The sequence below is a fragment of the Amia ocellicauda genome, chromosome 4 (assembly GCF_036373705.1).
Source record: "Amia ocellicauda isolate fAmiCal2 chromosome 4, fAmiCal2.hap1, whole genome shotgun sequence".
In the NCBI taxonomy this organism is placed as follows: Eukaryota; Metazoa; Chordata; class Actinopteri; order Amiiformes; family Amiidae; genus Amia; species Amia ocellicauda.
Genome location: NC_089853.1, coordinates 24,096,781 through 24,108,798, shown reverse-complemented (window position 1 = coordinate 24,108,798; position 12,018 = coordinate 24,096,781). Strand labels below are relative to the sequence as shown.

Below are 12,018 nucleotides of genomic sequence, written 5' to 3'. Positions count from 1 at the left end.
TCATAACATTAGACTAATTTGATTTGAGTTTCCTTAATTTTCCATCCAGAAAATATCAATCAAGATCTTAAAGATATACACTGTTGCAGATACACATTTCAGTTCATTGACAAAGAGACTATGAATTACAGTGTAGTAAGTGGAGTAGGCTGTCCTCTGGCTACTATGCTGCTGTTGTACGGGCATCAGGCACCATTGCTTATCTGTCACTTATCAACCCACAGGCAGCTAAAATGTGTTTTGTGCAGAAGGTTAAGACTGCCATATTTCTTTAGCTTGTCTGCTTCATGAAATATATAAGTGCATAATTTATTGTTTGACAAGTATTGCTGTTAGTTACTCTTTATTTATGATTGTCAGAAATGCAGCATCAATGATTGCTTCCTAATCCAATTTATCTTTTACTCCAGGATAACAGCTTTCTTTTAAAATAAGGATCAAAGAAAAATACAATTGACCATGGATCCAACACCAGAGTATTCTCTCTTCCTGGTGAGGATTTTGGAAGAGCTGGACACCAAACAGAGCAGTGTTTCTTACCAGGATCTGTGTAAATCTTTATGTGCCAGATTTGACTTGGCTCACTTAGCCAAGCTCAGGAGCCTGCTGTTTTACACAGCCTGTCTGGACCCCAGTTTCCCTGCCACTTTGTTCAAAGACAAGATGAGGTGTTCAATGGATGACCAGCAATCCAAGAAAATAATGGTAGCCGCAGACATAGTTACCATGTTCAATTTAATTCAGATGAATGGTGGGGCTGCCAAAGACAAATTACCCATTGGACATCGGCCAAAATTCCATAAGAATCAATCTTTTGAGTCTTGTCGATCGGATACTGACATATGCAAGTATTCTGACTGTGAAAGAGCCTACAACTTCTTAGACGTGAGAGGACATTCCTCTTCACGGACCTCACCTTGTCCCAAACCGGAGTGCAACAACTCTCAGCATTTCATTCGCACCTCCGATCCCAATTTCCTGCTGGGGGTTAACAAGGAAATGAAATGCCGTGCAGCTTCACTTGACAAGCTTCAGCTTCTACCACAGTATTCGAGCAGCAGCTCTCAGCCTTGTGAAATGCAGAGCACCTACTTTCCAATGGATATAGACAGCGAATCAACAACGGATCAGGACTCCTTGCATGTAAATTCAGGGATCAAAGAAAGTTTCATTTCCAATTCTGAGCCTTTTACAGTACACTCGTGTGTGCAGAAGAGAAATATTTTCAAGGAGGACTTCCACAACCTTGTGGCGTTTACTCCCCAGGTAATCACCACAGATTCTAAGCCAAGTGATAAACTATCTGGGGGGTATCACAGAAAGGAGTCCCACAAGCCTGCTACCTTTTTTAATCACAGTTTTGAACTGCCATACAGCAACCCATATTATGAGCCAATATGTTCACCTGCTCAAGAAAAAAGACGGGCAAAGCATGAGAGTCTGGATGATCTGCAGGCATCTACCTACTTCGGACCAACGACTGTAACAGAAAACGTGAATCCGAGAAGGTCTTCAGGAAAACATAACAAACAACCAGCCTGGCCTGTCAAAAGCTTGAGTCTGAACACAGAAGAAGGACCTGATTTTGAAAGATCTTTCTTAAATGCTAAACAGCCCAAAGACAATCATCGTCACAATGGCGGCAATATGGATAAAGAACAGCACTATCAATGCCCCAAAGAGCAGACAGTGATCTCTCCTTCAGGATTTGCCATTAAATCAAATGGGTCAAAAACAAAAGAGTCAAATTCAATGTCAAGTGGCTCTGGTGTGGATAAAAGAGAAGGCGTGAAAAGGTTTAAAGACAAAAGCATTAACTGTACATCTTTCCAAGTGATGAATGTAGACACTACCTTAAGTGTGGGAACCCAAACGGACCAATCAGATCAGAGAAAGTTGAAAGACTTTTCCAATCCTAATCACACAAAGTATGTTGAAAGGCATTCCTTCAAACACTCTGATGAGGACTCTGAAGTGGTCAGCGATGACATTAGTGACATCTTTCGATTTTTGGATGACATGAGTGTCTGTGGTTCCTCTGGAGTCATTCAGTCATCATGCTACAATAGCAATGGGTCCCTCTCTCAGGTGACAAAGTCAGACGGAGATAGTTCACCTGAGCAGAGTACCGTGAAAGCAGGTAAATCTGGCAACAAGTTAGACAAACTATTTAATTCTCTAGAAAGTACGGATGATGAGCTAAAGGTCAGTGTCTGTAAGCTGGTTCTCCGGATTGGTGAGATTGAGAAAAAGCTTGAAACTCTTTCTGGGGTGCGAGATGAGATCTCCCAGGTCCTTGCAAAGCTAAACAAATTAGATGAAAAGATCCAGGAACCAGACGCAAACAGCCGGCAGATTGAACCGGATATGGCCTGTGAGCTGCATTCAGATGGCAGTGTGTCCCCAAGAGTCTTCCAGTGTCACACCACTGGGCATGCCGTCAAACTGGACAACAACACTGAGTGGTGCTGCTCAGATGCCAGTGGGAGTAACAGTGAAAGTCTGAGGGTTAAAGCCTTGAAAAAGAACTTGTTCACAAGGAGGTCCTCAAGATCACTAACTGAAGAGAACAGTGCAACCGAATCCAAAATTGCCAGTATCTCCAATTCTCCCCGAGACTGGAGAGCTATCTCCTACTCTAGCCACCCTGGGGATGAGGTGAAAGAAAAAGACAGGGACAGCAAGGACAGGCACAGAAAATCCAAAGAGGTAATTTGTTTCTTTGTTAGTTGTTAGTTTGTGTCTGTTATTATCTGAAATTCATTAAAAAAGTAAAACCCATATTGCTTCCTAAATCTATTAATTTGTCCCATAAAGTGTATTATTTTTAAGTCCCGAGTGTTTTAATAGGATCATGTTTTTTTGTTGTTCATTAGGTGTATCCATCAATGTTTCATATATTAAAAGCACTTCAGTTGTATCATAAGAGAGTTTTATTTCAGCTTTCTGTTCAAATGTTTTTCATAAAAAAACTCCCGAACAACAATAACACATTAACTGTAGCTATTATATTTCTCAGATTCCATGTTAAAAGACAGCAGATTTTAATAATGATGACAGATCCAGCATAGCTATCTAATTATGCTGTGCATTCCCTTGTCACTTGCAGTCAAATCCACATCTAGATCCTTGTAGAAAAGGGGCTCACCTGACAACAACATCTGAAGCTATTTCTGGGAGTACAGATGGCTTTAATGGAAATAATTCAAATCTAAATTCATATTAAATCTGTCCTCATAACATATATTTAGATAGATAGATGTAATAGATAATAATCAACAGTGATGAAAGGTGTGGTGGTGAGGTAATTAACCTTGAAAGCTTAGAAGCAAATTAACCTTTGTTTTAACATACACGACATTCAGTGTAGCTAAGTATAGCTTAACTACAAAGCAGTGACACTGAAACCTATAACTTTAATCATACCTTATATACTGGAAAAAAAAAACTAGCACTGGTAGTGATTTTTAATTAGCCCGTGGTTTGGTGCCCTTTAAGGTATGGATTGAAGTATTGTCATTGCCTGTGTGCCAGTTATCTGCAATCCCTGGGTTCACACAGCATGTGGAATTGTCAGTTCCTCTTGGCAGGCACTGCTTTTGACAAGCCATTTTTATTGAACTTTTCTATGGGTGCCAGCAGAGCTAATGTTAATTTGAACGGGTCCTAACCTCAGGAGTGATATTATAACCTTGAGTGTTGTAAATACCTCTTAAAATGCATACAAAGCGACATCCCATGTTGCTAAATAGTTTTGGAAGGATTTGATTCTTTGCTTATTTTTTTGTAGGATTAATCTTTTGTGAATGGACAGTTTGACCTTTTGATTTCACATAAAGGACATTATTTTACAAATATTCTTGCTTGAATCACTACCCACAATCCTAAGCAGTGTAGCACAGTAGCTTGTACCAGGCACAGACGCACTTTTATAAACATCTCAGTTAAAAGTATAATTGTACACTGGTGTGAAGTGCTATAAGCTCTGGGGGGCATTGGGCTGACAGAAATGGTAATCATAGTGGAAGATGATGGCTGCATTACTTAGAACACAATCTTTTAAATATATAGTTAAACCAAGCAAAATAAGTTGACTAAGGCATTGTCCACTATTGCCTACTGCTCTCGGTAACGTATTTTATATAGACAAGTCCACAATGGAACAATGTTAAAACCAATTCCAAATAAGTCATTAAGTCCTGGTTGCAATTTTGCTGCAATTTGCTGCAATGGTTTTAACTTGAATGCCCTACATTGTTCTGGGTTAAGCGGATTCCTGCATATTATTTCTCATGTGCTCTCCCTGAAATCTTCCTTTTGGTATACCCCAATTAATAACTTTCTTCCTTGGCTTTACATCAGTCAAGATGGTTGTGTGGGGATGCCTCTGGCCTAATTGTGCCATCTATATCAATCACAGTCAGCAAGATCAATTTGCAGTAGTCAATTCATCATCATCTGCTGAAACTACTCTTCTATCCTTTCTGCACCTCTTTCCTTCGACTATACACAGCTCTTTGTTTTTTTGGATTCATGCCTGGCACTCTGCCCAGTTGGATGTCTGCCAGCTAGAAAAGTCTGCCTACTGCTCCCCACTTGTTCTAAGTATTCCTGGGACCAAACATCCCCCCGACAGAACAGTGCCATAACCTTCACCCTTAGTTGGTGTATTTAATCCTCTCCAACAGAGTTGTCAACTCTTCTTGTACAGCTACTTTGTCCTATCGCAATTATTTGTGAGTTAACTCTCCATTAGGTCTTTAATCAAGCTAGTGCTGGTGTTTCACTTAAATTGCCAATTGTCAATATCTTTTTGCCATAAAGATGTCAGTCTTCCTTCCTTCCTGTGTCTAATGTGAAGTGACCAATGCCAAGACGGGCTTTAGTCATGATTTCCCAGAATGATTTGCAGATGGCTTTCAGTCTCAGCCTTGGCAAACAACCCCTGTTTGCTGATTTTTTAAGCCTTCCTTGGGAAGGAGTAGACAAAATAGACAAGGAAATCAGTGCTCCTTGAATATGTTATCTCAGATCCAGGTCAACAGTTGGAGCAGAGCAGGGCCTGGACTTGTTGAGCTGCGAGACCCTGTATAACCACTCTTGCCTGCCGCCCCAGTCTTTCTGTATCTCTCGTCCTCTGCACTGCAACCTGACTGTCAATGAGGCTGTCAAGTCATGTTGCTCTATCCTTCTTTGATGATGCTGACCAAGTGTCATCTCTAAAGATGTGCAGCTGTATGTACTTGCAACACACAGGGTTCTCTCAACAACTTCTAACCATTTCATATAGCCAGGACAGCTCAGAAATGCAATCAAGAGACAAGATTGTACAGTGTATGGAATGTAGTCCAGATTGTCTCGCAACTGAGTAGTGCAAATTTGAATATCATCCTTTAGTAGGGAGAAACTGAGGAAAAAGTGTATTTACGCTTGTCTTGTCTTTTTTTTAAATGAATAACATTATGGTATTTAAGAAATGAAATATGTTTAAATTCATCATCGTTTCACTTGGGGACATTGGTGTGGGACATTTAATAAATATGCAATCGAGTCAATTTCTAATCCCTGCCATTGCAGATGTGTTTACTCATATACATGCAATGTTTTCCTATTTGGCACTTTAAAGGAACATCGTATTTGCTTTAGTGGAAACCGATATTGAAATGCGTCTACTGGAAATCAATTCCTAGAAGGAGAAATCCGCAGAAGTGAACTATAGCACCTATTGCTGGGGGATCGATACAATGTACAGTGCTGTGTACTGCATCGCTAATTGTTCAGTGATCCAGTCGCTACCATAAGGATCCTAGGCATGAGTATACACAAAAATATGAGAAGCAATTTATTTCTTTATTTCTTTTAGTTATAAACAGACAATGAGCTATTGAAAATATAGATTCGAGGATACAGACCCATCCATCCCAACAGGGCTTAAGAGCATCCTCATGAAAGGCCGGGTATTTCAAGTATCTAAGGAAATAAATGGTATTTTAGCAACTCTTCAGGACACAGTGCCCTTTTTGGATCAGCATTACAACCTTCTGAAACAGTACGACCAAGTCCATGTGCCCACAGCCATTTAAACTCAGTGACAACTAATGCTGGAATCCTCAGCCCAGGAGCTCTTATAATCAGAAAGCAGAAGGAGTCCAGTAAGCCTTTTCTGCAAATGATTAGTGACTGCTGTGGGTAGTTAGAAACCGCTGAGATAAGGCAAATAGAGAGAGGAGGATTTCCTGATTGTCAAATGCTGCTTGGGAGACATTTAATTTCTGCCAACAATTATATTCAAATGCAGAGACTGTTGTAACAGTTTAAAGTGAGGGGGGGAAAAAGTCCTCACATCAGCATTCTGGCATTCTTCTTGGTAGTGTATAGGCAGTGACAATTAATTGCACTGGAAAGCAATTTATCATCAATGTGTAGATATTAAATGGCAGCATTAATTCTCAAAATCTCACTGTGCTTATCTTAATAAACTACTGGGCTGGCAGAGGCCTCTCCTGTTTGTTTCTGCTGAAGATTAAAAAGCTAATAATGATGATGTGTCCCTTGGGTATATAATTTATAAATTACATTTTCTAATTAAGTCAATAATAATAATAATAATAATAATAATAATAATAATAATAATAATAATAATAATAATAATAGTGCTCCTACAGTACAGAATCCTAGTTTTGAGATTTATTGCTCCTCCTTTAAATGTTTCCAGATGCTGTGTTCTAGGCTTGTATATAACCTTCCTCTGGGACCTCCTGTTTCTCACTGTGGGAATGCCTTTGAATTGTATCCACAGACAGACCGGCAGTATGAGATTCCCCAGGCACACCGGTCCTCCAAGCAGCCAAAAGATTCCTACTTGATAGAGCAAGTGTTCAGTCCTCACCCCTTCTCAACGTCGGCCAAATCACACATGAAGAGCAACCCCCTGTACACAGACATGAGACTGACAGAGATGTCAGAGGCGAAGCGGCCCCAGCCATCGTGGACAATCGAGGAATACAAAAGAAACTCAGGAGAAAAGGGCAAGCTCACAGCCTTGGACCTGCAAGTGAGTGCTGAAGTCTTTTTCTTGATTATAGTATAATAGGCCGTGGGTTGTTTTTAAATATTTATACAGCCTTGTGCTCAAAAAGGAACACAAGTTTAGCTTTTTATATGCATGGGAATGAATCATCCCTACATGTACAAAATTATCAAAGTTGCAAAGTTTCTGTAATTGAATTTTAAACTGCACTTTATTTGGCCAACTTTAAAGTGTGTATGTGTGTGAGTGTGTTTATGTATGCATCTGCTGAGACCTATGAATGGCTGTGTTACATTGTAATATTTGTTATATGAGACAATACTAAATGTTTCTCAGCAATGGACCATGGGAATCATACAATTCAATTCAGCCTCTTCTAAGCTTGAAGATGGTAGTAATCATAGCAGTCTACAAGAACAATTGAATGGAAGAAAGGGTCAACATGGATGGATTTAAATCAGCTTGTGCGTGTGTATTTCACTCAGATCGATTCAGTTGGTTCTGTATGGGGAGTGTATCAGAGAACTTTTCTTTTACGTCAATGTCATGTTATCAGACCCTCAAGCACTGAGCAATTTGTATTCTTCAACTGTTATCTATCAGAAAAGGCGATTGCCCAGTGTAAGACAAGCACGCATCTGTCTTTTCATTAACGTGGCTGACAGTTATTACTTACTCAAATTAAAGGGTTTGCTGAGCAAGAAGCCAATCCCAAGGCAATAACTCATTGCAACTTATTACTTTGTGCCCTTCCCCCATTACCTTAACTCAAAACATCACCCGTTATGCAGCAGAAGTGACTATTAATATATCAGTATGAATTGTTCCATCTTAAATAATGTTATTGTCTGCCATCACAGAACATCGCTCTGTGTTCTGTGTTGAGGTATTGACATAGGCAGCTGCATCATCACAGAGAGAAACCTTTAAAAATGGTCACCTTCAAACAGCATTGATTTCTAATTTTCTTTTGATCAATTGTGATGGTTGTCTAGAGGCGGCAATGAAATTAACCTTCCCACCTTTTCATCCCAAATATGAGAGATTGCTATAATCTTCCAGGAGGCACTATCTGCTAATGCCACTTGTTTCTTGAACAGCTGATGAGTACTGCTCAAAGATATTTGCCATTAATTCCTGTAAACTGGCACCCTGCTCTGCTGTAACATGCAATACAGACAAATGATTCAAAGAGGAAATTGAAAGCGACCGAAATTACAAGTGTTTGAAGATGATAGTGTCTGGCCTTCAGCCATTATTATTATTACATAACATTCCTTTCCAAAATGCGTATTAGAAATGGTTTCACTTACAGTTCCCCCTACCCCTACCTCTAAAGTCTCCCCTTTATACCACTTTTTCTCTTTTTCATGTAAATTCCAGAACAAACAATGAAAAAGGGATTAACATCAACAATGACTTCTGTATCGTTGAAGAAAAAAAAAGGGATACGGCAATATCCAAATTAAAATGATGCACTTCTTTCTGGAACTTAAATAAATGTTTTAATGAGAAACCAGGTCTTACAAAAGACTGAACAGTTGTCCGTGCACAACACTCATGAAATTGACTCGTGCTGCTCAGCCACAAGGCCAGGGTTAGATTTACAGCACTATTATCAGTGAGGCACAGCAGAGTCGCAGGGATGATTTTGGCACTTACAGGGTAACAGCATGGTTTCAGCATTCTCTCTGTTGTCCTGTCTTTACAAACATTCACAAAACTGGATTTTTCTGTATATAAATGGGATTTGACTAATGTAGGCACATATAGCAGAATGTTTTCCAAATTTCAATTTTCACAATACCTTCTCAGCTGTTTTTGGTCTTAGAACATAAGAACTTAAGAAAGTTTACAAATGAGAGGAGGCCATTCGACCCATTGTGCTCGTTTGGGGTCCATTAATAACGACGTGATCCAAGGAACTTATCCAGTCTATTTTTAAATGTTCCCAAATTGTTGGCTTCAACCACATCGGTGGGGAGTTTGTTACAGATTGTGTGAAGAAGTGTCTCCTGTTTTCTGCCTTGAATGCCTTGAAGCCTAATTTCCATTTGTGTTCCTGGATCCGTGTGTCCTTGCTGATCTGCAAAAGCTCCTCTGTATTAAAGTGTCACAGACCACCACAATATGAACTATACAGCCAACATACATTTCCTGCATAGAAAACATGCACTATTAATGTGATAAGGTGCAGGATGAAATATGTATGGACCAGCACCAGATGTTATAGATTGATAATAATTTACATATAAGGTTGTGTAATTCATTTTTTTTTAGCAAATGGTGGCTTTAGTACAGTCTTTGTGTGTGCTACCAGTCTGTACACCAGTTTTGTGTAAACTACAGATAAATAAGACATTTTAAATTATTGAATTCTAATTGGTTTCTTTTACAAGGTCATGGTGTGTTTTAAAATGTTTAGTTTCTACAGTATATTCAGGAGCATTTGTATTAATTATGACATTTTATACTATAAGTGAAATTCTTCTAGGACAAAAATAACATTAGAGGAAGAGAATACAGTTACTTCATTATAAATGTACTATACAAAAATCAGCGGCCAGAGGCTTTGAAACTTAGCATTCACAAGGGTCGTTATTTGCTATTGATTGTGGCGAAGGTCTTAATTTGATCTCAGTCCTGTTTAAGGTGATAACATTCGATTTCCAGACAGTTATCTTTATGCTTTTAAAGAACAAATGCAAGAGGACCCTTGGCTGGTTGAGGCCCCCAGTGTCTTGAGCTTTTTTGAACACAATGGTTGTTACATGTGTTTAGTGCCAGAAGGTTTGCAGTGCAATAGAGTTTCATAAAAACCCTGGGAAATGAACACATTGACAGGAAGCACACTGTTCCAATACCAGGCTGTGACACAATCATCTTTGAAGACAAAAGTTAGACCTAAATAAAGCATTTCATAAGCAGGTATTTCTAAATACCCCCCAAAGCTTATGTCTCCTTGAAATTATTCAGGGTCATTGGGAGGTTCAATAATCAGTAACTATACAGACCAGAAAATATATGTTCACGGCTTTTTCATTGGATTGTGTAAACTGTATATTTGTTAATTGCTAACTTTACTTTTAATTTTCAAAACAATAATAAATAAAACTATAGAGCAGATAATAACATTTTGTAAACACCTGGGCAATCATGCATTCCAGTCTGTTTTTATTTACTTCAGTAACATCACAGTTTGGTGACCAATAATGTGGAATTCATTGCTGTCAGCGGGTTGCTAAAGTAGTGAATTGGTGAACTGAAATATAACTTTCCTCACCAGCTCACCTTTGTTGGCATTTAGCTGGAAGCACAAACATCCGAATGCGATGCATCTCGCCCTGCCTGTCATATTGTGTTGATGAAAATCAATTAAAATAGCTGTCAGAAGTGCTCACAGGCTTTTGCAGTGATTCTATCTAGTCAGCCAGTGTTGCTGCAGTAATCTAGCATATGCTTCGCTGAGCTAGACGGGAGTTTCATTCTGAGGCCCGAAGTGTGTTCAATCCATTTTCCACACAGTTCTGCTTGCATACAATCAAACCTTTCTCTGAAAAACAATTGCTGCAGTAAAGCATTCCTTCTTTCTCTTTCCCCTTGCTTTCCAGACTCAAGAGTCCTTAAACCCAAACAATTTAGAGTACTGGATGGAGGATATTTACACTCCTGGCTATGACTCTCTACTCAAGCGCAAAGAGGCCGAGTTCAGGAGGGCAAAGGTTTGTAAGATCGGAGCACTGATTGCAGCAGCAGCCTGCACTGTAATCTTGGTCATAGTTGTCCCGATTTGCACTATGAAATCCTAACATGTTAAAATTGTGATATTTTTTACTACTGCAATGTAACCCTACAATTTACTTGTTTGTCTTAAAATTATACTATATATATATATTATTGTTAGTTTGTTTTTTTACTATCTAATCTCATGGCAGATATGAAAAATTAATTACAGATACGTTAATTTTAATACTTATGTTTTATTATGTATGTAAAATTTTGGGTAAAGGTTTAGATTTTTTTCACTACAGGTTGGTTATACAACAAATGAAAAACTTTTTTTAAGCAGACTATAATCCAAGTTTTATTTCTGTATGATGACATACTTTAATGCATTTTATTCAGATTCTGTTTTATAGTATCACTGGAAGAATATAAAGGGGAGATTGACGAAGCTTTATAAGCAATGTGAGATTTTTACTCATCAGGAAATTCTTAATGGGGTTGTGCAATGTATTTTTTGAACAGACGTTAAACCCACTTAGTCTGAAGACACAAATCGATGCTATAGAAAATGTAATAAAAAGGAAAACATCCAAGCATGAAAAAGTGATATGCATCTGTGTTCCAAGTGTACAGGAAGCAATATGCATTGTTTGAAAAATAGATCTACAAGGGCGAATACACAACTATTGTTGTCATTCTTTTGTTTGTCCCATTGTCCTATTTCAGCAGTGTGGAACAATACGCTGTTCTCCCTTGACTGATACTATAGTACAGGAATTTCAAAAGTACAAAGACTAATTAGTATATACTATTATGCAAAGACTCAGCAGCATATGCATTTACAAGAGGAATTATAATTTAGTTTCTAATGCATAGTATCAGTAAAGGAAACACTTTTACTGAAAATGTAACACAAATGAATCAGCTATAGGTGTGCCTTTAATAAACATGCCATTATAAACTGTTCAACTATTATTATAATTATAATAATAATAATAATATTAATTATTATTATTATTATTATTATTATTATTATTATTATTATTATTATTATTATATTTTTTCTTCTTAGTATTATTGTTACTGCTGTTGTTGTTATCAGTAGCCGTAGCAGCAGCAGCAATGCAAGGAATACATCTGTAAATATAAAATACCTTGCTACTTGTTTGGAGTCAGGTGATTTCTTGTAGTCTGAAATTCCAGACCATTTAATTATACTTGAACTATTTATTTATCTACCGCCGACAAGAACAGGTCAACAT

At 38.2% G+C, this 12,018-nt stretch overlaps 1 protein-coding gene across 1 annotated transcript; it reads left to right on the top strand.

Annotated features, from left to right (window-relative positions):
• Positions 1-436: 436 nt before the first annotated feature.
• minar1 (membrane integral NOTCH2 associated receptor 1) lies at positions 437-11,698 on the top strand. Its single transcript, XM_066701513.1, has 3 exons — positions 437-2,709; positions 6,800-7,054; positions 10,642-11,698. The coding sequence occupies exons 1-3, from the start codon at positions 460-462 to the stop codon at positions 10,837-10,839; spliced, it is 2,703 nt and encodes a 900-aa protein (XP_066557610.1). The 5' UTR covers positions 437-459; the 3' UTR covers positions 10,840-11,698.
• The last annotated feature ends 320 nt before the right edge of the window (positions 11,699-12,018 follow it).